Source organism: Callorhinus ursinus, unplaced genomic scaffold (assembly GCF_003265705.2).
Source record: "Callorhinus ursinus isolate GAN/ISIS: 27379988/994484 unplaced genomic scaffold, GSC_fseal_2.0 scaffold57, whole genome shotgun sequence".
Classification (NCBI taxonomy): Eukaryota; Metazoa; Chordata; class Mammalia; order Carnivora; family Otariidae; genus Callorhinus; species Callorhinus ursinus.
The window spans coordinates 6,915,103-6,940,561 of record NW_027397119.1 but is presented as its reverse complement, the minus strand read 5'-3'; the positions used below and the strand labels follow the sequence as shown (position 1 = coordinate 6,940,561).

General features: G+C 48.0%; 2 protein-coding genes across 10 annotated transcripts in view; both read right to left on the bottom strand.

Annotated features, from left to right (window-relative positions):
* Positions 1-364: 364 nt before the first annotated feature.
* On the bottom strand, positions 365-10,541 carry LAX1 (lymphocyte transmembrane adaptor 1). Of its 3 annotated transcripts, XM_025855217.2 has the most exons (5): positions 10,154-10,541; positions 7,271-7,383; positions 6,727-6,837; positions 6,098-6,183; positions 365-4,312 (listed from the first exon to the last, which is right to left on the bottom strand). In XM_025855217.2, the coding sequence occupies exons 1-5, from the start codon at positions 10,240-10,242 to the stop codon at positions 3,518-3,520; spliced, it is 1,194 nt and encodes a 397-aa protein (XP_025711002.1). In that variant the 5' UTR covers positions 10,243-10,541; the 3' UTR covers positions 365-3,517. The 3 variants fall into 3 exon arrangements, with proteins under 3 accessions (XP_025711002.1, XP_025711003.1, XP_073740571.1); XM_025855218.2 differs by lacking the exon at positions 7,271-7,383 and having other exon boundaries at positions 10,154-10,240; XM_073884470.1 differs by lacking the exons at positions 7,271-7,383; positions 10,154-10,541 and adding an exon at positions 6,963-7,253.
* Positions 10,542-19,767: 9,226 nt separating this feature from the next.
* The window catches only part of ATP2B4 (ATPase plasma membrane Ca2+ transporting 4), a 94,181-nt gene continuing 88,489 nt past the window's right edge, over positions 19,768-25,459 (bottom strand). For 5 of the 7 annotated variants that reach the window (XM_025855287.2, XM_025855284.2, XM_073884576.1 and 2 more), the window contains one exon: positions 19,768-24,376. In XM_025855287.2, the coding sequence (XP_025711072.1) occupies positions 24,065-24,376 (312 nt within the window). In that variant the 3' untranslated portion in view covers positions 19,768-24,064. The remainder of the gene's footprint in view (positions 24,377-25,459) is intronic. The other 2 variants (XM_073884577.1, XM_073884578.1) reach the window with 1 other exon arrangement.

The window sequence follows — 25,459 nt, the reverse complement described above, 5'->3', positions numbered from 1 at the left end:
TTTTATACCCAGCTTTAGGCCTTAGCCTGGATTCCTGTACCACAGGAAAAAACCTCCCTCAACTTTTTATGGCTTAAGTACATGCACTGAAACACTATCATCGATCATCAATTATCAATTATCAATAACCTGCCTTTATCTTGGGCCTTCTGCTAAGATTCACGGTGGATACAAAGGATTTAAATATATTTTCCTGCAGGCAAAATGATACAGATTAATAGGGAGACTGATCAAATATGTTAACAAAACAATGCAGAAAATACCCAGAACAATTATACCATCTTATGCTTTAATGTTATACCCATTTTGCAGAAGAAGGAACAAGGCATATTTCTTTAAATGGTATGAAGCTAGAAGTCTTCACTTTATCCATGTTTTAAAATTATTTTATTTGGAAATAATTTACAGAAGAGTTGCAAAAATAGGAGAGAATCTCTATATATCCCTCATCCAGCTTCCCCTAATGCTAACATCTTCCATGACCGTGATACAATGATCAAAGCTAAGAACCTAACATCAATGTAATACTATTTACTAAAATATGGACTTTTTGAATGCTATCATTTTTCCCCCCACTAATGTCCTTTTTCTGTACCAGGATCCAATCCAAGTTACCATTATTCTATACTCAGTCATCAGGCCTCCTTGGTGTCCTCTAATCTGTGACAGTTTCTTAGTGTTTCCTTGTGTTTTGTGACTTTTAACACTTTTAAGACTTCAAGTCAGGTATTTGTAGAATGTTATGCAATCTGGATTTTCTGATTTTTTTTCTCATGATAAGAACAGGGTTTTGTGGATTTGGGGGAAGAATACTAGGGGTGAAGTACCCTTCTCCTTGATCATATACAACTTGACTTATTACTGGTGAGTTAACCTTGATCACATGGTTAAGATGGCGTCTGCTCTCAATTTGCCTGCCCACTCCCCTCACACCGGGCCCCCCTCCAACCCCCCCGCCCCGCCTGCACTCGCCTTTCCATATTCTATTTGTTAGAAAAGAGTCACTAAATCCAACCCACACTCCACACTGAAGGAGAGGGGAATTAAGTTCTGGGGAAAGTATTGACTAATTTGTAGACAGACATGTGTGAGAGTCATCATAGCAATGTATAAATATTTGGGGGGAGATCTTTGAAGCTATGCAACTATCTTATTTCTCTTCAAAGTGTCATCCACTAATTTTAGCATTGATTAGGACTTGCCTATAGCAATTATTCTGTGGTGTTTTTTTTAAATTAAGCTTTTATTTTAATTCCGGAATAGTTAACATACAGTTCTGTGGTATCTTAGTAGCGATTTTGTTTTCCCCTCATTTCTTCTATATTTATTACTCAGAATTCATCAGGAAGGAAGATTTCTCCCTCTCCTACATTTTATTCACTTATTGGTATGGACTCGAGAATGTTTATTTTGTTGAGTTACAAATTTATATCATAATTATTTATTTTTATTGCTGAAATTGTTCTAGCTTTGCCCCTGGGAACTCTTTTAAATGGCTCCTTTTGACATACCTTCATATTTTCTTGTGTTTTCTTCCCCTGCCACCCTCCTTTTTCTTTCTTCCTTTTTTTTTTTTTTTAAATCTACAAGATGGTTAAGCCCCCGTCCTGTGTTTGCCCTACCCCAGCCCTAGAACTGCCCATTTCTCCAAGGAGCTCTGGTTCCTTCTAGTGAGAACGATATTTAGATACCAAGACCTGGGTGCTAAGTGTGTTCATTGTTTCTAGGGTGTCAATTCTTCTAGACCCTCTAGTGGACAGAGCTAAGAAATATATGTCTGCTAGCCTATGTATACACATATCTATATTTATTTCTGTATCTATTCGTATATATATTTAAATAAACAAGAGTTCAAACTATACCTCCAAATCTAATCCAGCACCACAGAATTCATTGTAGCCTTTCTGATAATGAGAAACCTGTCCCTCCTTATCTATATTTATTTATTTGTTCAAGCTACAGTTAAAGTACTTTCAGAATTGCTAACCTAGGGCGCCTGGGTGGCTCAGTTGTCAAGCGTCTGCCTTCGGCTCAGGTCATGGTCCCAGGGTCTTGGGACCATGCTCGGAATGGAAGCCTGCTTCTCCCTTTCCCACTCCCCCTGCTTGTGTTCCCTCTCTCGCTCAGTCTCTCTCTGTCAAATAAATAAAATCTTAAAAAAAAAAAAAGAATTGCTAACCTATATTCTTCTGAGATGCGAATTTACCAACTAGAGTACAGTGTTTATGTAGTTTTCTTGTGTCTTTCTTATAGTCTCAAGTGAAAACATTGTTTCCTAAAGTTAATTAGGCCAGCTTCTTTTCCCTTCACCCCTTCAGTGAGGCTGTATCATACATCTATAATATAGTTAGGTTTATTTGTCTTAATCTGCATTCCATCCTGGCTTTCCCTGACAGCATGGTTAATTAAAAAAATTTACATACAATAAAAGTCACTGGTTGTGCTATATAGTTTTCTGTGTTTTGACAAATTCAGAGTCCTGTATCCACCACCACAATACCAATACAGAAGAGCCCCATTAACCTAAAAATTCCTTTGTAGTAAACTTCCTTTCCCTAAACCTGGCAACCACTGATCTGTTTTCCATCCCTATAGTTTTGTCTTTTCCAGAAGGTCATATAAATGGAACCATACAATATGTAGATTTTTAGGGCTAGCTTCTTTCACTAAGCAAAGTGCTTTTAAGATTTGTCTAGGTTGTTGCACGAACCAATAGTTCATTCCTTTTTACTGCTGAGTATAGATAACCTTATTACATGGACATACCACAGTTTGTCTATTTACCTGTTGAAGGACACCTGGGTTATTTCTAGTTTTGGCAATTGTGAATAAAGCTGCTATAAATAGTTATATATGGGCTTTTGTATGAACACAAGTTTTCAATTCTCTTGGATAAACACCCGGGAGTGGAATGGCTGAGCTGTATAGTAAATGTATGTTCGTGAGAAACTGCCAAACACTTCCAAAGTGGATATTGTGCTTTGCAATGAATGACCGTTCTGCTGTCCCACATCTTCTCTAGCATTTCGTTGTCCACACTCTTTTTCAACTGGAAACTGCTGCCCCACCCCAACTCTGACTTCCTTCTTCTTTTTGGCCTCTGCCTGGATTACAAACTAACCCATATTCTCGCTTTGCATCCTGCTGGTATTCACAAAGGTAATGATTTTAACCCTCCTCATGTTTCCACTGTGCACAAAAGAACTATCGAATTTTTAATCTACTAACCATCCTATAAGGCAGTTTCAGCAAATATTCTTAGGTTAGTATGAGAGATAACAGCACCATGCTTGAGAAGAATTCCTTTCTGGCTTTCTCAGAAGCTGGCTTTTGTTAGTTCCTTAACTTCTGTGTATCTCAGCCTCTTTGTCGTCTACTGGGTTCAGACGAACCCACTGAAATACAAGGATGGTCAGTGGTCTTCACCACACCCTATAGTGGCCAGGGGTCCGGCAGAATAGACTACTCCACAGAGCTCTCCAACTGGGTGCCTGGGTCCCAATTCATCAGGAAGGAGCTATGTGTCTGGCCCCTGCTTGGAGTCCCTGTCTCCTGACTTGGCAGCTAGCACATTCTCATAGTCGCTAGAAATGTCGTTTGACATTTCTTCTCCGTGTTTTATCTGACTAGTCTCACTCTGTGCAGATGGCTGACAGGTCACATGTTCCCCTAGAGCCAGAAACGTCCCTGACTGCATGACAAATTGGATGTGGGTACCTGGACCATCCGTCCAGCCTTCCACATGGTCCGTGTTTGAGGAGGTCCCTTCTTCCTCCACCTGCTGCCGGTTTCCGTTGGTAGGTGCTGATGGGACATTTTCATAATCTCTGTAGCACTGGAAAGCCATCTCGGGCTGCTTCCCCTGGAGGGTCTCCAGATTCAACCCTGCCATATTGACATAGTCATTTGAGGTCTCAGAAGAACCATCCCCATCGCTGAGTGGATCATCGCTCTCAGATCTTGGAGGCCAAAAACGGGTGCGGTCACTGGCATTCCCACAGCCCTTGTCTTTTTCCTCAGTAAACTCCAGCTCCTGGGCATGTGGGAGGGCAAAGAGGTTCGCGGGGGTGCTGTTGGTAGAAGCTAGAGCCTTAGCAATCTCCTCTGCTGTGGGGACATTGATGTAATCTCTCGAATCCTCTGAAGAAATGCTCAGGCAGTCTCGGGCTGCTTTGACATTGACATAGTTTGCTGAGGGAGTGAGGTCCCCACACATCTGGAGCCCTGTGGCATTGTCATAGATGCCCACTGCATAACCGTTGGCAGGAGTATGGTCTCTGTGCCGCCAGAGGGCATTGGCTGCTTGGGAGGGCTATAAGCAAGAAGAGAAAGCCGGTGACAGGATGGAAGCAGAAATACAGGCGAAGTCTTTTCTAGTTCCCCACCCAGTACCACTATCTGATCGCTCCTTCACTCGGTTCTTCACCTTGGAGAAAATCTCTAAGTCGGGGGTCTCCAAATGCAAAGCCCTAGATCCTAGGCAGGTATGAGCAAAGTGGTTAAGCTTAAGGAAAGCAACAGTGTAAATGTGATGATCAATTGCCACTGGCTTTTGGCCACGGTGGGTGGGTGGTCAACGGGGAGTCTCTGGGGTGGGGGGGAATATTATAAACTGGAGTGAGCCTGCTGCCTCAGAGCCTGCTGAGAGGCAATATAGCATAGTGGCCAAAGGTAGCGACTCAGCCTTAGACTCAGGGTGCAAATCCCAGCCTAGCCACTCTGTGCAGAGTTTGGGCAAGTTACCGAATCTCTTCGTGCCTTACTTCCCTAGCATATAAAATGGGGACAATCAAAATATCTACATAATATGGTCTCTGTGAGGAGCAGGTGTATGACAAAAGTGTTTGGACTAGTTCCTGGCACATCGAAAGCACGGACACATGCTTTGCCCTTATTATTAAAGGTGCAGCTGACATACAGACTCAGCCCATTAGGGCCATTTGGGGCCGCCAGTCTGCTGTTCCCAGAACTTCTGATTTTTCACGAAAAGCTGGACATCTGGACTTTAATGTGAAATCTTTTTGATTTTTAAATGTTGGCAACTGGTTCGAAGTGTTCTTCATGCACTACAGAGTCCAAGCCAAACATCTTGTGGCCTCATACGGGGTTGGGACCAAGCGCCGGAACTCACTTCGGCAGCGAAGTTCCCTCTTCCCTGCACGTTATCAGCCGGGCGGACTTGCTCCCCCAGGGGGTCCCGGAGGTGAGAGCAGAGCCCAGGCGTGAGACAGGTGGGAGGAGGACCAGGGGCTGGCCTCAGGGTTCCTGAACTCAAAGCTCTGGGTAATGAGAGGCTGGGAAGCAACAGGCTCAGCAGCTGTGCGAGGACTGTGTTTTCTTGAAATGACCACAAACTGAAGGGACTGATTCTTTGAGGAGCAAATGAGAACTTATCTATGGAGATAAGGCCCCTGAGCTTCAAAGTCCTCCCTTTGCTGTCTCTGTGGTCTCTGCTCCACAGTGTTGTGGGACTCCTCCCTGGGGGCTGCCTTCAGAGCCAGATCATAAGACACATAGGGTCATTGTTATTTACCGTAGCGCTCCCCTGGTAACCTCCGAAAAATATCCCCCATTTGATCGAACACTTTCTACACCAGCTACAGTCCTCAATGACTTACAAATATACCTGTTGAGGATAACTGAAACAATTTGCTACAGGCCCCAGAAGGAATTCTCCAGGCGGGGTTTTAAGGATGTTTGGAGCACCAACAGCGTTGTTGGAATATTTGTATACCCTCCTGAGGTGATTACTCGGAAGGAGAAAATACTCTATTTGGGTAAGCTGTTACTTGTCTTTGTTAAAACAGTCCATTTCAGTTCTAACATCATGTCCTTGAATATATGTGCCCTGGTGCCTTGCCCCAAATCCCGAACAATTGTTCCTACCTTTCTCAATTTTTCTCCCTGGGCAGTAGGGAGGTCCTGAGGCTAGTCTTCCCAACTTATTAATAGAGCCACAGGGCCACTGCCAGGGGACGTGCTGTTTGCCAGGAAACGAGATCTGCGACCTGAACTCGTTTACCTCAGTTCTGCACCTCAGTTCTGCCAGAGACATGTCATTTCTCCCAAGGGGCTTGTCCCTTCACTTGACTCTTACCACAGGCTCAGAAGGAGGTCTATCAGAATTTCTGGAGAGGAGGCCCTCAGTGCTGAAAATGCCGTTACTCCTTGACTGACGTCTCCCTGAAAGACCAGAGAACAAGTCCTGAAGCTAGTAGGCCAGTCCCGTGAATGCTTCAGCCTGAACAGTCCCCGCAGTGTGGGTGAAGTGGGTTTGTGTGGTGTCTGGTGTTAGGGACTGATGTTCTGTGGCGAGAGGGTCAGAGCTAAGGGGAATGATGTGCTCTGAGGTCTGGAACTGTCCTCGGTTTCTAGCAAGGACCGGAGGACACTAACTAGCATAGGGGTTGGTTGCTCCTGGGGCAAAGCTTCACCACCTGTAATGCTGGAGGCCATGTTTTCTTTCTGTATGTCTCCCCGTCCCTAGACACACCCATCTATCTTTTGCTAACTTCATATCAAGATAAAACAACCCCCCCCTTGTAGACGATCCCACCCCCCTTTTTAGAGCTCTCTGCTTCTGTCTAGATCATCCTCCTCTGTGCTCCCTGAAGGGCAGAAAGGTCCGAGTGTTTAAAGAAAGCTGCCTCTGGGTCGTGAGAGGTACATTCTGGGTACAGAAGTTCGGTGACATCTGTGCTCTGTGGATTAGAAAGAAAAACCTACCCAGCTCTTCTTGCCTCTGGGGAAAGGAGTCATAAATATTTTTGGTTCCTTGTCTGGGTCGAGACAGAGAGAGTAAGGGCATGACGGTAACTCGGAAGTAAGGGACTTGTCCTGCAAGGTAATGAGAGAGACGGGGGTCACGGCAGGGGCCTGTGTTACAGAATGTGGGGGCCCGTGGGGATGAAAACATTCCCCACCCTCACTATGTATCATAAAAAATACATTTGCACACTTACCCAATTCCCTTTGAACTAGAAGACTTGGTACGCAGAAGCAGGAGGAAGAAATGGGGTGTGTGTGCAGGGGGGGTGTGTGGGCATGAATATGTCCCAGGGCAACGATTTTCAAAATGGAACTCCAATCAGCACTGAGCCTTTTGGGGCCACAGCTTAGATCCTCGAGTGAGACAATGACCAGTGTGTCAGGGAAGAACAGAGGATTCCCCAGTACAACAGTTTATCCCTGGAGAATAAACCGGGCTTTGAATGCCAGGCTACAGGATTGATGCTCGAGTGTCTCAACTTGGGGCAATCAAGGGACTCACGGTGTTTCTTCCATTTATTCCAGTTCCACAGGCTGTAGAAAATCACAGTGGTCAGGAGGATGGCAAGGAATCCCGCAAACCCAGAAAAGATGGCGCTGTTCTGGTCTTTCTCTCTGTGAGGAAAAACAAGCGCCATGCCCCAGGCTGTAGGAGGCTGAGGAGGTTAGAGGAGAGGCTTCCTGCAGGAATTGGAGCCCGAGGACTTGGAATGGGAGCCAGGTGAAGGAAAGCTGAGGTGGTTGGGCTCTTGGTCGGAGAGAGGGTCTTCTTTGTGGACAGAGGGAAACTGGACACAGGAGAAGGGCGCTGTCCCTTTTGAACACCTACTGGATGCCAAGGGTTTGCGTGTGTGTGAAACTCATTTCATCTTTACAACAGTCTCATCTCTCCTTGTGGCCAGAAACCCGAGATTTAGACCAAGAAAGGCAGAGTAATATGTATCAAAGATCATACAGGTGGGAAGGAGCAAAGATGGAATGTGAGCCTCGGTCTGTTGGGGCCCAAAGATCATGCTCTTCCTGCTGCACCACCCTGTCCTCCAAACTTGCAAAATCGGGTTCATCTGCCCTCATTTCCTACTCCTGGGCATCCTATCCTGTGTGGAAGGAGGGGTTACTCGCCACACCGTGAGGGAGCTCCTCTGTGACAGAGTCTGGCTTGCGGGCACTTGAGCAACCCCCATGTACGGACTTGTGAAGCTGGTCTCCAAGCAACACTTGCCGTTCTGTGGAATGTAACCGATGCAAACGCAGGGCTGAGTTCCTGCTGCTTGTGACTCCCTGACAGGGCTGGGGTTATGGCTCTGCTTTGCCTACTGTAATAAGAAGTAGCCAGTAGAGGTTACAGCAGGAATCATTAGCGGACCTAAATATTAGAAACCAGATCAACTACCAGGGAAGATTTTTGTCCCCCTGAGTCCTAGGCTTGTTTACCCTGTTTATACTGGACATTTCCGCTAGGCTGCCCAATGGACATCTCAAACCAAGTAGGTCTGAAACAGAATGGCTGTTCTTCTCCCAGAAGCCTGCTTCTCTTCTGGTGTCTCCCATCACCTAGGGGTTCAGTCAGAAATCTTGGAGCCATCCTTGACTGCTCCTTTTCTTTCACACCTCACTTCCAGTCAACCAGCAGATCCTGTCTGCTTAACCCTGGGCGTCTTTCCCAACCCCTCACTCCTCCACTGCCACCCTCCCCCCGCCCCAAGCCACCGTGTGTTCCACGCCGACCTTTGCAATAACATCCTTAATGGTTGTCTTGCTTTCAACTCTTGACCCCAACATCCTATCTTCACATAGAAGCCAGCATGATCCTCTTAACAGTAAACCAGATCATGTCTCCTCTCTTCTTGTGACCCGCATGACTTTGATCACACTTGGGATAACAGTGACAGTTCCTACCCAGTAAGGATGTCATGGCACCTTATGTTCTGGCCTCTGTCTACTTTCTTCTTCTTCTCTCTCTCTCTCTCTCTCTTTAAGATTATTTATTTGAGAGAGAGAGAGAGAGCACAGGGGAGGAGAGAGAGGGAGAATCCCAAGCAGAGCCCATGCTGAGCGTAGAACCGATGCGGGGCTTGATCCCATGACCCTGATCATGACCTGAGCTGAAATCAAAAGCCAGACACTTAACTGCCTGAGCCACCCAGGCACCCCTCTGCCTACCATCTGACCTCATTTCCCGCCACTTTCCTTCTGACTTCAACAGCCAGGACTCCTGGCCGGTCCTTGTCCATGCACAGCACAGTCCTGCCTCTGACCTGCAGCTCCCTCTCCCAGGTGTCTGTGTAGCTCAGTCCCTCATTTCCCTCATGTGTCTTCTGAAATGTCACCTGCTCAGACAGGTCTATTACTCTCAGGCCCTTAACTCTGTCCTGGTTTTTCTTCATACACTTGAGACGGATTGACATTATATTATACTTCCATTTGTTTATCTGTTCATAACTGACTTTCCCACTTGACTGTAAGCTCCAGGAAGCCATGGGCTTGTCTATCCTGTTTATCTGGTGCCTGGAACAGTGCCTGACACTTAGCAAGGGCAGGATGAATTATTTGAATGAATGAGTGAATTAATAAACATGAATGAACACAGAAGTAGATATTTTGGGGGGACTTCAGGGTTCTGATAGCTTTATGAATTCATTCCCTATCAATGCTCTGTCCACCTGCAGGGACATATATTTGTTTGTTATGGTAATCACATTTATTTCCCTAAATGACAGCGATTTTAAATTTATTATCGCTGAGTTCCACTCTTACCGCAGCGCTGAGATTCAAACCTACAACTGTTGCCGAAGCTTCCACTGCTGTTGGACTTTTTCTTTTTGTTAGTATGGCCCTGAAGGTTTTAGCAGTAAAATTTATAGCTGCGATTAGTTTTGTGAGATTTTATATCCTAAAGACATATCTTTATCACATCTATGCTTACATTTTCCACTCATGGAAAGTTTTTAGAACCTAGAAACACATCGTTGAAAAAAAACCAGGCCTTTTGTTTCCATCATGGTGGGACCTAGTTTTTTTTGGGTGGAAGGAGAGTGGTTGCGGGGACCTGAGACCGGAAAGATTGAGGACAGCAATCGGGGCCTCTGGGAGGTGGGAAATCCAACCAGGCCAGGCAGCGAGGTCTGAGGAAATCCTGTGTTAACACGGCTTTCCCTCTCCCCCTGCAACTCCCATTTCTCTTCAATACCTGTTCCTTTCCTCCCAGCAGTCCTGAGCCAGCTTCTCTAAGCCTAGAATTTGGTGGTCTCAGTGGACTGAGCAGCAGCACTCCCAGCGTGGTTGTGCGGGCTGGGAGTGCTGCTGGGGTAGAAGCCCCTGGGGTCAGTCAGGGCTGTCTGTCTAAATCAGGGGAGGGTGGAGCTCACCACCCCACGTCACTCACCTGTCCAGGCTGCCGGCAGTTACCCGCAGAGTCCTGGCGTCCGAGGTCCTCCCCCTGATTTCTGAAAGGGCTGGGGTGATCGAATCCATTGTCACGGCAACCTCTCTGGCTTCAGCTGCTCCTCCTAAGCCTTCTCTTAATTATCAACAGCTAACACATGTTGCCACTTCTCCTGGCTCTTCCTCCTAAGTTGCCATCCCCCAGGAGAAAAGGCAAAATTGGTTGGTGTTTTACATACCATCGCAACCAGTTTAAGTAGATAAGACTGATAGGAATCCTCCTTATCTTCATGTTTTCAATCTTTCTAGAACTTTCTTTCCCCCCAACCTTGCATCTGTCTGGCCTCTCCCCCTGAAATGTCAGGCTGCGTGGCCCCAGACACAAAAATGACAACAGGTTTGGTTCTACCTGGATGTGGCTACAGGGCCCACCGCAGGAGGCGGGAGCTCAGCCGGCTGCGGTGCTCCCCAAGAGAGGTGGCTCAGGGAGACGCTGTGCTCTCAGCCTTCTGGTGGAAGTGTGAGGGGTATAGAGGGGGAAACTGCCAAGAGGCTCGAGAGAGACTCTGTGAGAAGCTCATTCTCCCCCAACCCCCAAAGCGGACAGAAAAGAGCAAACATTTGCCAGAATGGAAACAGAGAGTCGTCACAGGAAACGACACCACCAATGTGCTAATGAAGCATGGGGCACAGGAAATGCTGCTCAGCTATAATAAGGGAGAAGAAAACGTGTCTGCACCCCCCCCCCCCGTTCCCTGGGTTGGCCGGAGCGCCGTGGTCTGCAGGGAGTGGGACTAAAGATGGGACAAGGTGGTGGGGGGTTCGTGATTGTTTCTCTGGGTTCCTGAGACGGGGGCAGGCTGTTTTCACTGACATTTCCCGGTGATTTTGACAAAGCTGGTCTATGTTTCACATTTTGAGAATCTCTGGGTGTGACGCTCAGAATGGAGGCGATGCTGGGTCAGCGGGGGCCCCGGAGGCCATTCCTTCCTGAAGCCCTGTCCTTCTTGGCCCCTGGCTGCTGGCTGTCTCTGCAAGACTCTTCTGGAGATCCATCCCAGTCCTGCTTGTTGGGCACCTGTCTCAGAGGCTGGATACCTCATTCCCCGAGTCTACCCAAAGTGTCCCAAACTTAGACAGTTGTTCAAAATTTGTTTCTAGCTCCCTTCTCTTTCCCTTACCCATCTCCCGAAGCTCTTTGCATCTTGGCAGAGTCCAAAGAGAAGGGGTCACTAAGACTTTTATGAGGCTGTGAAGGGCCTCTGACCTGGCTTTCCACAAGGAAATGGACTCCCAGGGGCCTGGCACGGAAGACAGCCAGGGCCTCAGCACCATGCCTCTCTCCCATCTCTTCCCGGTGGACGCCAAGACCCCCGGCTTCTGGGGGCTGCTCACCCCTGCTCTGCACGTCCAGGCTCTCACAGGGCCCCCAGGGGAGAGGGGCTGTAGCTGCAGGTGACTCCTGGCTGGCTCTGCCCAAAGCTCTGCCTTCCAAGCCCTTGCTGCTCTCCCTCTGCGTGGCCTTACCTGGCAGGAAGCAGAGGTGGTTTAGAGGCAGCTGGTTCAAGAGCTGGAACCTGGGTCTCTGCCCGCTTGTCCTTCGGAATGGGTCTGAGTAGAACTAGGACTCCTCAGGAGAAGAAGATCCCTCGCTCCATGGCCCCGGTGGCCGGGACCAGTGGGCGAGAGAGCAGGGCTCCTCGGCCTCTCCTGAGCCACTGGTTCCAGCAGAAGGCTGTGTGTCAACTGGGAACTTGGAAGGTGGTACAAAGAAAAGGGCCAATAGAACCAAACCTTAGAACCCTGACTGCTACTTTAAAAAAAAAAAAAATTTTTTTTTTTTTTAAAGAAATTCTCCTGCGTGATCATCTTAAGACCTTGCTTCTCTTATCTACCCAGAGTGCTTGAGTCACACTAATCAATCTTCCCTCTGGTCTCCGGACTCCCTCCTCCCCCCACACTTGAGGGAAACTGCCTTCTGAGAGGAGGCTCTGCAGAGTGAGCTCCAGGTTTCCAGATGGGGCTGAGCCCTGCCACCTGCTCTCCTTTCCCTTGCGGGCTTGTGACGGCACATCAAACCAACAAACCCAAAATTGGTGTGTGAAATTATTCATCATGATAATGGAAGAAAACTACTCATTCCCGGGAAATAGGGCATATGCTTTATACCTGACTGCTCTGGTGTTTCCCTTTAACCACTTTTAATGATTTCAGGGTTGAATGTAACATGTGATCCTAAAATATTAAGATTGGGGGCGCCTGGGCGGCTCAGTTGGTTACGCATCTGACTCTTGATATTGGCTCAGGTCTTGATCTCAGCGTCACGAGTTCAAATCTGACACTGAGCCTACTTTAAAAAAAAAAAAGTATCAAGATTGGTTTTAAACCCACGGAACTTATGCATCCAAGTCAGCAAAACCCCTTGAAGAGGAGGGGCTCTGCCCTAACTCAGTGATGTTAATACTAAAAACCTTTCGGAATCCTCCGGAAAGACAGAAGCACTGTGTTAAGAGCATCCACACAAATTCAGATCCTAAATGACTGCTTGGGTTATCTTGCACAGGTCCTCTAATCTTTTGGGGTGTTTCCTTGGGTGTAAAATAGCAATACTACAACTTAGGTAATGCTGTTGTGAAAATTAATTGGGCTAACAATGAAAAATGCTCAGCTGAGGACTTGGCATATGCAAGCTCATTAAGTGGGGGTTGTTATTATGTGATTATCTCACTATGCATTGGGCTCAGTTCTTTATACTTAATGGACTGCCCCCTGCCTTTCCCTCTTCCTCTCTTGATGCTCAGCCTGCCTTCCTGCCATGTATCACCTTATTCCTTAAGTGCGGATTTATGGGAAGTCTCCCACCGCTCGGCACTAGGCATCCTGGCTTTTTGCATACGCAGTGGGCCTGGCCTGCATACCGTGCTGAGCCTCAGCCTGCACCCCGTTCCCGGCACTCTGTACCCCACGCACACCCGGCTCATCACTTCCATGCTCTGGGCCTTTGCACTGGTTCCTTCACTGTGATAGCAGTTCCTCTCTCTCTCTCTCTCTCTCATAAAATTCCAATAAAACCCATTTGAAGAGTTTATACTGGTTATTTCTGGGTTGTGGGGCTTGAGGTATTTTGTTATTTTCTTCTTTGGACTTCTATTGCTTAAGTTATTATAAAGATTAGGTGTCATTTTATAAAAAAATAAAATTGTGATTAAAAAATACATTGTGTCACCACCTCTGTGAAGACCTCCCCTTCTGGAACTGGTTTTATGCCCTTCTGGGTCCCCACGGCACCAGGCATGATACCTTTCAGTTGCTGGGGTCCGTTGTTTAAACGCCTGTCTCCTCAGGTAGCCTTTGAACCCCCTTCGGGGCAGTGACTTTGTTGTATTGATTGCATCTCTATGGGCGCCTGGGTGGCTCAGTCAGTTAGGCGTCTGCCTCCCACTCGGGTCATGATCCCGGGGTCCTGGGATTGGGTCCCGCGTCAGGCTCCCTGCTCAGTGGGGAGTCTGTTTCTCCCTCTCCCTCTCCCTCTGGGCTCTCTCTCTCTCTCAAATAAAAAATAAAATAAAATCTTTACTTATTGCATCTCTGGCATCTGGCACAGTGCCTGACCATCAGAATTAAGTGGGCCTTCTGAGAAGTTCTCTTAGGAGCTTATTGCTGCTGTGAATTTATGACCTGAGTGTATAACAGGATGAGCTACTGAGAAAGAAACGGGCGTCTAGTATTGTTTCCTGCTGTGTGCTCAGCTGTGAAGGGAAGAGACAAGTCTTGCACGGCCCTCGCTGCCCCTTGTAGGAAGGGCAACCTGGCTCCTGTGTTGGGTCTCCTTTGCCCCAGGGAGGCATCTACGGTGGCTTTTGTATCTCTGGGCCCAAACATGCCGAAGTTGCCCTGTGTGAAAGCCAACTCCGGCTGGGCTTTGTTCCTGAAGGTTTGGGGGCTGAGACAACCCTTGGCAGGTGACGGCTGGAGCCTTAATGGTGGCAATCCTCCACCCTCCGTGTTTGCTTGCTCCTGGGCTGGAGGCCTTCTCCAGTCCAGGCAAGTCTGAAACCAAGAACAAAGGCAGCAAATACTTTCCTTTTAAGTTAAAGTTGAGAGAGAGCAGGGTTAGAACAAAAAGATTTAGAAAGTATGGAAAGATTCTCTGCTCCCCGCCCCCATTCTGCCCAAGGCCCTTGAGGAGAGAGGGAGGAGAATCTGAAAGCAAGGGGTGTGAGCGGCCTAGGGGATTGTTTGTCCCCCACTTAGGCTAGGCCTTGGTGGAGGAGGTGGGTTGGCATTGCTGACAGGCAAGAGAACCCTCTCCTTAAGTCTGGTGTCCTGAGAGCAGGGCAGACCTCTGCCCCCTCGGTCCTTCTGGAGTTCTGGATTTGGCAGCCCCCCCTTGAGTCCTAGGGGTGACAGAGCTGCGGAGCTGAGCAAGCTGTGAGGCGCGTCTGGAGGAGCAAATGTCTGCTGACAGCCCCAAGTCTCCCCTCAGCCCCAGGGCTGTGAGCACGCTGGTTCCCCTCAGCCAGCCCCCACACGCAGAGAAGTTCTGAGCCTGGGGCTCTGGGCGGGAAGGAGGCAACTCCTCAGCAACCCCGGGGGTGGGCGGGCAGTCACATTAGGGATCAGATGAGGTACAGCCTATCTCAGAGGAGGCCTGAGGGCAGAGGGCCCGCCTGGGGATGAGAGAGCCAGTGTGGCAATAGGAGTGGGGGGCGTAACAGGAAGGGTGCAGGTCAAAAGGGTTTTCTTTGTTCCCTTCTTGGGTGAGTGAGTAGAATGTCATTTCGATCACTTCATTAACCAGGGCGTTCCTGAACTCCGGTGGCAAGCAATAGATCTGAATTTTTTGGAACACGCGTTTTCTTTTCACTGTTCTGTGTGTCATAGGACACCAGCGTGACAGAGGGCTCGGATTTACCCGTGTCCTTCAGGTTTAAGGTGGGCCCACATGTGCATGGCCCACGTGCTCGTCCAATCTACATCGTCCTTCCGTTTTCCCTGAGATGGCAGCCACACGAAAGGCCCTCTACTGTAGGACAGATCACTGCAGTCCTCAGTTAACACCTTCCGATGGTTTCCCACTTCATGAAAGCCAGCCTTGAGAGGGCTTGCAGACTCTGCCCGGCTCCCAGCTCCGTGCCTGCACTTCCCCACTTAGTCACTCCGTTCCGACTCCTGTCTTCCCTGTATGTCCTCAAACACATCACGGTCTCCTGCGTCAGCACCTTTGCACTTGCTGGGCCCTTTGCCTGGAATCTCTTTCCTCCACATATTTACCTAGCTCACTCTCTGACTCCCTTCACATATCTTCACAAATGTTTGTTCATCAGAGATCTTCTCTACAAAAGAGCAACCCTTGGGGCACCCGGGTGGCTCAGTCAGTTGAGCGTCTGACTCTTGGTTTCAGCTCGGGGCACCCGGGTGGCTCAGTCAGTTGAGCGTCTGACTCTTGGTTTCAGCTCAGGTCATGATCTCAGGGGTCCTGGGACTGAACCCTGAGTCGAGCTCCGTGCTCTGCAGTGAGTCTGCTTGGGATTCTCCCCCCGACAAATAAATAAAATCGACAAAAGAGCAACCCTCATGTCCCATGCTCCCTATTTCCCTTACACTTTACCTTTCTCCCTGGTCCTTGTGACCATTTGACATGCTATGTATTTACTTCTTTGTCTCTCTTCCATGAGACTCAATTCAAAGAGGGCAGGGACTTTGTTTCGTTCCCTGCTGCATCCCCGATGCCTACAACAGTGCTTGGCACAGCACACGCTCGTTGAATGATGAGTGGACCAATACCTGAGGGGAGGTGATGAGAACAAACAACTGAGAGAGGCCTCTTGCAGATCTTGGTGAGTGGTAGCTAGTTTGGGGTTAGATTTTATTAGATTTAGGGAAGAAACAGATTTCTTGTGCTCTAAGGGCTGTGGAGCAATTTGTCTTTGTTGCAGGTATAAGTGGCCGAGCCTGCCTGCGCATGTCCCGGTATGTGCTCTTGTCCAAAGCACACACGATAATGCCACATTCCAGGGGAGATAAAGCAATGAAAGAGAACTGCCACTTAGGCATTCTCCAGTGGTTATTAACAGCAATTTTAGACACTAGACTGAGAATGGAAAGAGTGTCAGAGTTGGGGAGACCCTTGGTAGCAGGGTCAGAATTATAACCTAGGCCTTCCAATCCCCAGGCCAGTGCTCTCCACCATAGCTTAAAGAAGCCAACTTGCTTCCGCTCTGTAATTTTATGCCATCCCGCTGGGCGAGATCTCTGGATCTCCAGACCTCTGCTCTTTTCACAACAAATTCCAAAGATGAATCAGCTAGATAACAATCTTAGCAGGATGGATGGACTACAATCACTAAGTCTTACTCTATTGTGTTTGTGCTTACATTGGTAATTATAATGGGAAACCATCAAGACAGGATCCAAGTTAGGCTTGCTTGTGTATTTAATCACACAACTCTTGCTGTTATGGTATCACCTCAGAGAGGACGAATTCACCTTTAAGGCATTTTTTTCAGTGCTACCGCTGACCTACAAGCCAAATACATTTTTTTTTTTAAAGCTACTTTTGTTGAACACCTGTGGGCTCTGAATCATCTCTAAGGAATCCCTTTCGGATCTTCAAAGTGTAATCTGAAAATCATTGATGTACTTCAACTATCTCCTTGTCTAGATGGAAAATCAAGCCACACAAGAGGCACGGGTCAGGATGAGGGTCTCCTGCCTCCTGGGCGGCCACACTTCATCATCTTATTCCAGCTCCCCGACATCTGTGTTTTAGGTCCTCCACCACGGGGTGAGCCGCAAAGATTTGAACCCCTTCTCTCTCCTACTTGATCGGCAGCAGTTTCAGTTCCTAAGGTTAAGTGGGGAAGACGTGGGGATTCTTGACTCACATGAAGGGTTCTGGATTACCACGGGTGGATTTGTTCTCCTTCTTACGGATGCTGAAGGCCATTGCTAGTCCCTGGCCCTGATGTCCTCAGCTTCACTTCCTCTTTCAAGTAAGTTTTTTTTTTTTTTGAAGATTTTATTTATTTATTTGTGAGAGAGAGAGAGCACAAGCAGGGGGAGCGGCAGACAGAGGAAGAGGGAGAAGCAGACTCCCCACTGAGCAAGCAGCCCGACACGGGACTCGATCCCAGGACCCTGGGATCACGACCTGAGCCGAAGGCAGACGCTTAACCGACCGAGCCACCCAGGCGTCCCTCAACTAAGTTTTCACAAGTATTTACTGTCAGTAAGGCCAAGCCACGGGGATCTGGAGTTCTAAAACACACATCACAGTCCTTCAACATAGTGTTCCTGGGTCCAGTATGATGCAGAAAACCTTGTAAGCTAACCAGTGGTGCTGCATCTGGAGGATGGTCCAGGTGGCCTCTATTACAGGGGACAGGGGAGAAACCGAGTGTTGGTTGAGCCTGAATGCAGGGACCAGGTCTATCCAAGAGCAGAGATGGAGGTACCCGGCTCAGAGTGTGAGGGCTCTGGCTACTCAGATGGTTCAGGTCACCCCCTTGCTCAGACTTCATGAGCAGAAGCCAAGCTTCTGATGGTAACTTGGCTTTTCTCAGAGGTGGGTCTCATTGTCAGGGTGAAGTGGCATTCTTGTTTTGACACTGGCCTCTGAGGAGATGGCAGAGGGAGGCCATTCCAAAGAGACTGCTCCCTTCCATGTGTGTGTTTTCTGAGGACAGGGAAGTATGCTTTGACATAAGTTTCGGGGAAGTGAAGACATATGATTAGTTCTGCATCAGGATATGGCCAAGCCCAGAACCCGAAGCCACTCCCTTTCAAGGCTGAAAGTAGGACAGTCCATGGATCCAGCAGCTTGTTATCGTTATCGCTCATGGCTTAGGTTCATGTTGGGGACAACTGAATGTTCATGACACCACCAACATGGTAACATGTTTACATGTTTTATTTACAACAGGGTTTCCAAAGTATTTGCCAGTAAAGGACGTGCCATTTCTACCTTCCTTCATGCTTGCAGTGACATGAAGGCCATGTCTTAAGAGACCCAGGTCAGGGGCTGGTAACTAGTTCACGGGTACCCAATGACTAATCTTTGGATGTGCCACAGATTAAGTCAGCAGGGAGTTGCCTGGCTGTGGGTGTACTTGGGAGGGAACCAGTGAGTTTTGGTGAAGAGCTTCAAACAAACCCAGTGACCACAGGGAGAGAATACGGTGGCTGAGAAAGGTTTGCAAACCATTATTAAAGAAGGAGGGCAGAGCAATTATGCTTTTCTAGAACTGGGGGTGGGGCAAAAGATGGAAGAAAAGAGCATGCACTTTTCTGTATCATCACTCAGGCCAAGGAGCTGAACTGGTTTTAGACGCCATTAAAACAATACCTGAGGATCCATGGGTCGCAGTCAGAGAGCTACTTTGAGGCTCATCCTCCACACCTTACCGCACACTGGAGTTAGGCGGTGTAGATGCTTAAGATCCAGTTTGGCCTCATAGAGAGGCACAGATCTTGGGTCCAACCAAGACAAGGCGAGAGTAAGGGGCAATTCAGGGCCAAACTTTAGAAAGGACTCTAGCCCTGTGTGTGTGTGTGTGTGTGTGTGTGTGTGTGTGTCTGTGTGCGCATGCCTGTGTGCTTTGCATCCCATTCTAGCAAGGGTAATTGGGAGGGAACCTATAATGGGAAAAAGACTAGTTCTGTTTTGCAAATGACTTCTGTTATCAAACAACACCTAGCCCCCTGTTATGAATTATTCATTTTTTCTGCCCTAGTCCAAGTTTTAAAGAAATGAAGTAGGCAGTGTGCCTGTGCCCATGGAGCGTGAGCTGGGGCGGGCAGGGGACGTGGGGATGAGACTTCATACTCCAGAAGATTTTTTCCTCCAGGGCTGACTCCACCTTCAGAAGCCGCCTGTTCAAACAGCCGGCAGAGTTTGGGCTGTCCTTCTCCCGCATACTTTTCCTAACAGACCAGGGGGAGCCCACAAAGTCCTTTCCTCCTTTTGATGTGTTCAGAGAGAGCAGGGAACTTGATCGAGCGCCGGGATGAAAGGGGCAGGGAGTTCTGAGTTCTGAGATACAAAAGCTCAGAACCCAAATGACCTGCCAGGAAGCGGTTTTGGCCCGAACCTGGGGCCTCATAGGTCCTGCCAGAGACTTGGTGAATGGGACAATTAACAGAATGGAATAGAACAAAAACTTGGAGAAAGGAGACGGGGAGAGCCCCAGAGGCAAGGTAGGAAAAAAAGGTGCTAATATCAGGGGAATGAATTTTTCCAGAATGTATTTCATTAAAAAAAAAAAAAAAAAGGCAAAGAGCATAAGAAAGGACTGCCACTCTGACTCTCATCCTTCCCAGTTCATCCTTTCTCAAAAGCTTTGGCTTCACTGTGCCCCGACTTGTTCCGGGGTTCCGCCCGAAGCGAGCCGAGCAGAGCTTGTCCCACCAGCGCGTGGACCTGGCAAGCGGGGCCGCGAGTGGCCAGAGGGCTGTGTTGGCAGAGAAGTGTGGCAGGGGCCAGTGACAAGCTGAGTTCCGGGCTGGCACGGACGGGGGTCTCGATGCGGCTGCGGCGGGTCCCTCCTCAAACTCCAGCAGAGCCTCAGTGACAATGACCCACAAGTGGAGACACATTGAGGACAACACAGGTACTAGTGGGCATGGGGTTTTTATTCTCAGTGCACGGCAGTACTGGTTTCTGCTCATCAGCAACAAGCTTTATTGGTTCCAAAAAAAAAAAATATCCCTTTTTTCCCCATCTTTTCAAACTCCTCTTCTTCCCGTCTCAGTGGACAACATATTTGAATTTCAGATTTGCCAGTTTACAGCATTTTTTTTTCCCTACGAACCATATAAATACATGCAAAACATTGTACAGAGAGCTTAAATAATATCAGAATGCAAATACAGATTGGGTGCACCGTTAAGCCGAACTGCAAATTATGGCAACACACACTGGGGTACACATTGCTTGGATATCACCATGTTTGTTTATGTCATGCAGACCACAACAGTCAATCTTTTGTTTTGTTTTTCTTTTTTATACAAAAATACCAGTGCTTGTTATACTAGTTACTGAAAAAAAAAAAAAAAAGAAAGAAAGAAACTCCAAATTCCTACCTGCGTGCTGATTTTGAAAAGGACAACGTAGATAGATCTGTTGGCACATAGAGATACGGCATATTCACATATGGCCTATATACAGATGGGGAGCAAACACGAACCAAAGGCCAGTTCGGTCACGGGGAGCTCACTTGCCTCCGTCTCTCTTCAGCAAGAGGAAAGGGGACAGCAGGCCTGACAGCAGGGCTTGGGAGGCAAAGCACTGGCACTAGCTACATGGAAGGGCATCTGGTCTATTCTGAGGAAAAGGCTAGAATGGCTTCAGAATAGCAGCCATTTACAAGTGCCTTGTCCCCACCGCTGCTGTAGGTGGTCCCTAGATATGGAGAGTGAGGAAGTGTGCACTTTGTGATGGTATTACGGGATGCTTCGATCGATCGTGAGGCAAAGAAAGCAGGAGAGAAAGGAGGTGAGGCATTTCGAGGTTGCATGCGGACTTGCCCCTACCCCCGCCGGGTTTTCGGTTTTCGGCAGTGAGGTAATCGCTCAGATAGACCTGTGCGAACTCTCCCCTCTGAAGCTCGAGTGGAAGAAGAAACCCAGACCCTACAGAACCCACAAGTGTCAGAAGCATTGCGAGGTGGTCTCTCTGACACCTTTAGGGATGGGGGAGTCATCACTTCAGAGAGCAGAGGGCACCTCTGGGAAGGACCTGGCCCCAAGGCGGTCACCCCGCGTTAGGACCGGCCTTTGTGACTTCCACTTAGAACTCTCTCCCCCATCTCATATATCGCACACAACCTTTCTAGGAGAGGGGAAGTCCCAAATCAGAGCTTTGCACAAAAGCTCACTAATGGAAAACTCCCAGGGTGAAGAAGAACCCATAAAACGTGGGTGAAAGAACCATAAAATAGGCAAAGCCCCAATCAGAGTACCCTTGCAGCCCGAGAGATATTCATGCCTTGGGTACTACTCTACCAGCTACTCCTCAAAAAACAACATCCAGCCAAGGCCCCCTGACCCTGAACACTAGTTACTAAAAGGCCTGGCACCCAACTCCATGGGCGATGCACACTCCTTTCTCACTGGCTGCTTTCCTTCCCATCCACAGGCCACTGCCCACTTTCCTAGGTTTCTCTAGGAGAATTATTTCCCCTTCTCCCCATCAGACCCTTTTCAGATCGAAAGCACCATATGGGGGGAAAGCTCTATTACCTTACGCCATATTTACTCACTGCCAGTTGGATCACTAAAACTGAATAGAAAAAAACTTATATAAAAAACATATGCACATAAACACTTAAACTTACTCAATTCCATATCAACAAAATTTATATTAAAAAAGTCTAGAACCCAACACATTTTTTTTCCCCCTAAGTATAAAGATGGCTGTTTGGAGAAAGGAAGTACGGTGCATTGGTTTTACAACCAGTCACAAATACGCTAAGTTGCCTGTCACGTACAACAGCTGGTTATATGCTCCTTCCACAGGGTAACACGACAGCACTTTATTTCAAAACCTTTAAACAAAATACATATGGCTGACTCAAAAATATCTGTTTCTGAGCTAAAGAAAACTATATATTTTTGCATAATATTCTCTATTTTCTCTCCTACCATGGAAACTAAAAGACACACAAAAGCCATTGACTTTAAACAAGTAGACACAAGCCCTCAAGAGTAACCCGTCTGGCACCACGAGAGTCTTCTGGGAACAGGAACGGTGCGATAGGCTCCGACGTTTGTTATTGGCTTGTTTTTTAAACTGATCTGAGGTAATAAAAGACTTGACAGAACGAAATCTTCCGATGTACTTAATAAATATATATGTGCACACCTAACACCTTGGGTGAGCTGTTTTATTCCCACATGAGGATTTAAGACAGAGAAAAGATTGCTGAAGCATGTGACCTTTACAAAGCCCAAGTCAAATCTGGCGGGTTGTGCAACAGTGGGGACGTGGTGGGGGTGTTGTGTCTTTGCTCTTCCTACCTCAGGACAGCTCAGGAGGAAGGGGGGAGCGAGGAGGGAGCCCCAGGAGAGGGCCGGAGAGCATAGGTTCCGGCCACCTTACGCTCACAAGTGGAAGTCTGGCAGGTTCGGAAGAGCCTCAGGCCCCACCCCCACACCGCCATCACTCTTGAAACAGGGGGACGGGCTTCATTTCTTTCATGGGAATTGGTAGACGTGAGTTAACGAGCCCCTGCACAGAAGAGCTTATGTCAACACCAGCAGGGATAAAAATGGAGCTCCTGCAAACGTGGCTCCACCTTGTCCCATTAAGGAACACTTAAAAAAAATCTCCTAGTGAGGTCCCTACCTCCTGAGAGGCAGACGGGAGGGGGATGCTTTGGGCAGCGTTCAGGGAAGGAAGGCACAGGGCTTCATGTGCAGCAGTTGAACACGTTCTGGAGAGGGCCTCGAGGGGGGCGCGTGGGAGCAAAGGAAGAGAGGAAGGAGAACTTTCCAGGGTGGGTCTTTTGCTCCTTTAAGTCAGCAAAATGTCACTGGACCCCACTTTGGGATGGGTACTTTCAAAAGTGGAATATGCGAGAGAGGTTGGGGCCTGTTGAGACCAGACGAGTTAGGGGCCACGACAGAGCAGAATGAGAAAGCTGAGGGGTATGTCAAAGCTGGTACCTGGGCGCCTAAGCTCAAGGGGTCTGGTTTCTCAGAACCTGCTAGAATGGCCCTTCTGCCTCTCCCGTCTTCTCAGTACGCACTCCCGCACCAAGCAGGTCCGGTTCTAGAAGCGCTGTGGCGGAAGGCTTTAAAAGCAGGAGTGGTCAACCCAAGGGAAGATGGTACAAGAGTTGGCTCTGATGGTCTGTCTTGTCGTGGACCTGCCAGCTGCGGGTCCTCAATATCCCAGTCCAGTTAGGAGGCAGGGCCGTTCTCAACCCCTTCTTTTGCCACCACTTTAGGAATAGGAGAAAGCTCAGGCTTATGGGAAAAACTATTTAACAAACATATGCGAGCTTCACGGTCAAAGCTGATCTCCCTGGCACTTAGAAAGGACACACACCTGACAAGATGGCAGTTCAGAAGGGGAAGGTAACCTGGCAACAACAGAAATACATTCTTACCAGCTCTCGATTGCTTCAAGAGGATCCCATTAGCTAAGAAACCTATCTGCCTCTAGGACTAAGCCAAGGATTCCATTGGGGCCAGAAGGGGGAATGGCCAAAGTTGACTCAATTCAGCCAAGTCCATTCCACTTTCTTAATCATCACAACTTAAAAAAAAAAAAAAAAGAAAAGAAGAAAGAAAAAAAGAACAAGAAAGAGTGAAGGTAAGGGAGACAGTGGTCACAAAAGACCAACAGAACCTTAGGGAGGTTTGACTAGAAGGGCAGAAAGAGCTAGAGGGCTTTAGGTGTAAGTTTTGAAAATGGGGAAGTCATTTCAAAAACACTCACTCTATGGGGCTGATTCTATACATTCCATTCTTCCCTCAACACATTGCATTTGGGGACATTTGTCTCTCGGAACCCTCGACTTAGCTTACAAATGGCACAGACTCATAGGGTAAAAATCAGAGGTCAGGAGATGGTGACATACGTATGTACACTGAGGAGAGTCTGGGTTGGGGTAGATGCCAAGAGGATTGTCATCATTTCTTTAAAAATGACAACTGATACACCCAAGGAGTAGATCCTACCATTCATTACCTGCCTGGGGTTTGACTGGGTCCTGCTACAAACCCCAGCTCAAGTTTAAGTCGACATCCTCGTAGGTCTGTGCTCTTGCCTCTTCATGGTCAGGTGGGGGTTCACACGTACTTGGGAGCAGCTGACATGACAGTGAAAAGTCCCCATCGTCACCTTACTGATGGGACAGATGAAAAAGGACATGGGGAAAGCGGGATGGGAGTCAGAGAATGAAGTTCAAACAGATGTCTCCAGGCTGTGCAGAGGGCTCTCTGAACAGGAGGCAACAATTTGCACTTGGCTGCAGTCCACCGCGTTGTTGTTTTTGTTGGCGTATGGCGTGACCTCACCATCCAACAGGAGCACCCCAGTCCCAGCCTTAGGACTGTCAAGATTTTCCTCCTTATGCTCATCCAGGAGTGGTGTCCGTGGCACCTCCTCATCTATGGCGAATTCAGGGTGGGTCATGAAGTTGTGGATGGAGTTTTGGTTCTTGGGTTTCTGAATGCTTTCGTGGAGGGAACTATGGAATGCTTTGACCACTTTGATCTATACCGGGGGGAAGGAAAGGGAGGATAAGAAAACACGAAGGTGAGAACGGACCAGTAGAACAAGGCACTGGTGGTTTGAGGAGAGAAACAAAACTCCAACTACAAAACACTACCGCGCAGCAGCCGAAACCAAACACATAAGAAGAGATTATGGAACGCCAGAAACATCAAATTTCAAGCATGGGGGTGGGGTGGGGTGAGTAATGGCAAACAACTGAATATTTCAAAGCTGCAGTAAAAAAAAAAAAAAAAAAAGGTAGAAAACCCAAAGCAAAGTTAGCATTCCCAAACAATCCATTCTTAAAATGAAACAGAAAACAAGGATTCATTAGTTCTTTTGGATGAGGGCAAGAACATTGGAACCAGGTGCAAATTAATAGCCGAACTTAAAAGATGATTCAGACATGTGGCTTTCTGTGTCGAGGCCAAACATTTTGTGAACGTGGAATGGAAAAGTTACACATTGAAGTTTAGTTATCTGCTTAAAACCCTTAAAGAGTCAAACTCATACCAGTCCGTACATAATACACTTTGGGTGATAAGTGGCTATGGATACCGTGCAGCAAGGCAGACAAAGCACTCTTCATTTGTGTCAGCAGCATGCAAGAAATTAAAATTCTTATACTCTCCAGTTGAATAATTGCTCTTTCAGTCAGGAAACATGCACACATTTCTATCCCACAACCTCTGCCATGTCCCCTGCCCCCCCAAGAAAGTGGAACTCCACTCCTTCCGTCCCTCCCCTGGCAGATGGGGCTGAAACATGGGTATGAGAAGATGCCTTCCTCCTGACCACGGAGAGAAGAGCTGGCTCTCCCAGTTCAAGTGCATGTCCATGCCTCTGGTGCATAATACCTGTGCCCCAGCCTGCGGCTTTCTCCAGCTGTTTCTTGGGTTTTGGGGGGCATGACCTTATGTGGAGAAGGGAAGGGATGGGACCAGGAGAGAAACCACCCGGTTGGAGGCCGTGCTATAGACAAGTGGCTTTTCTGATGAGGCGGATGAAGAAGATGGAGGAATGGAAACACCACGCGGCTTTAGTGGGCAGAGGGAAACGCACTGCCCCGTTAAGTGTCAAAGT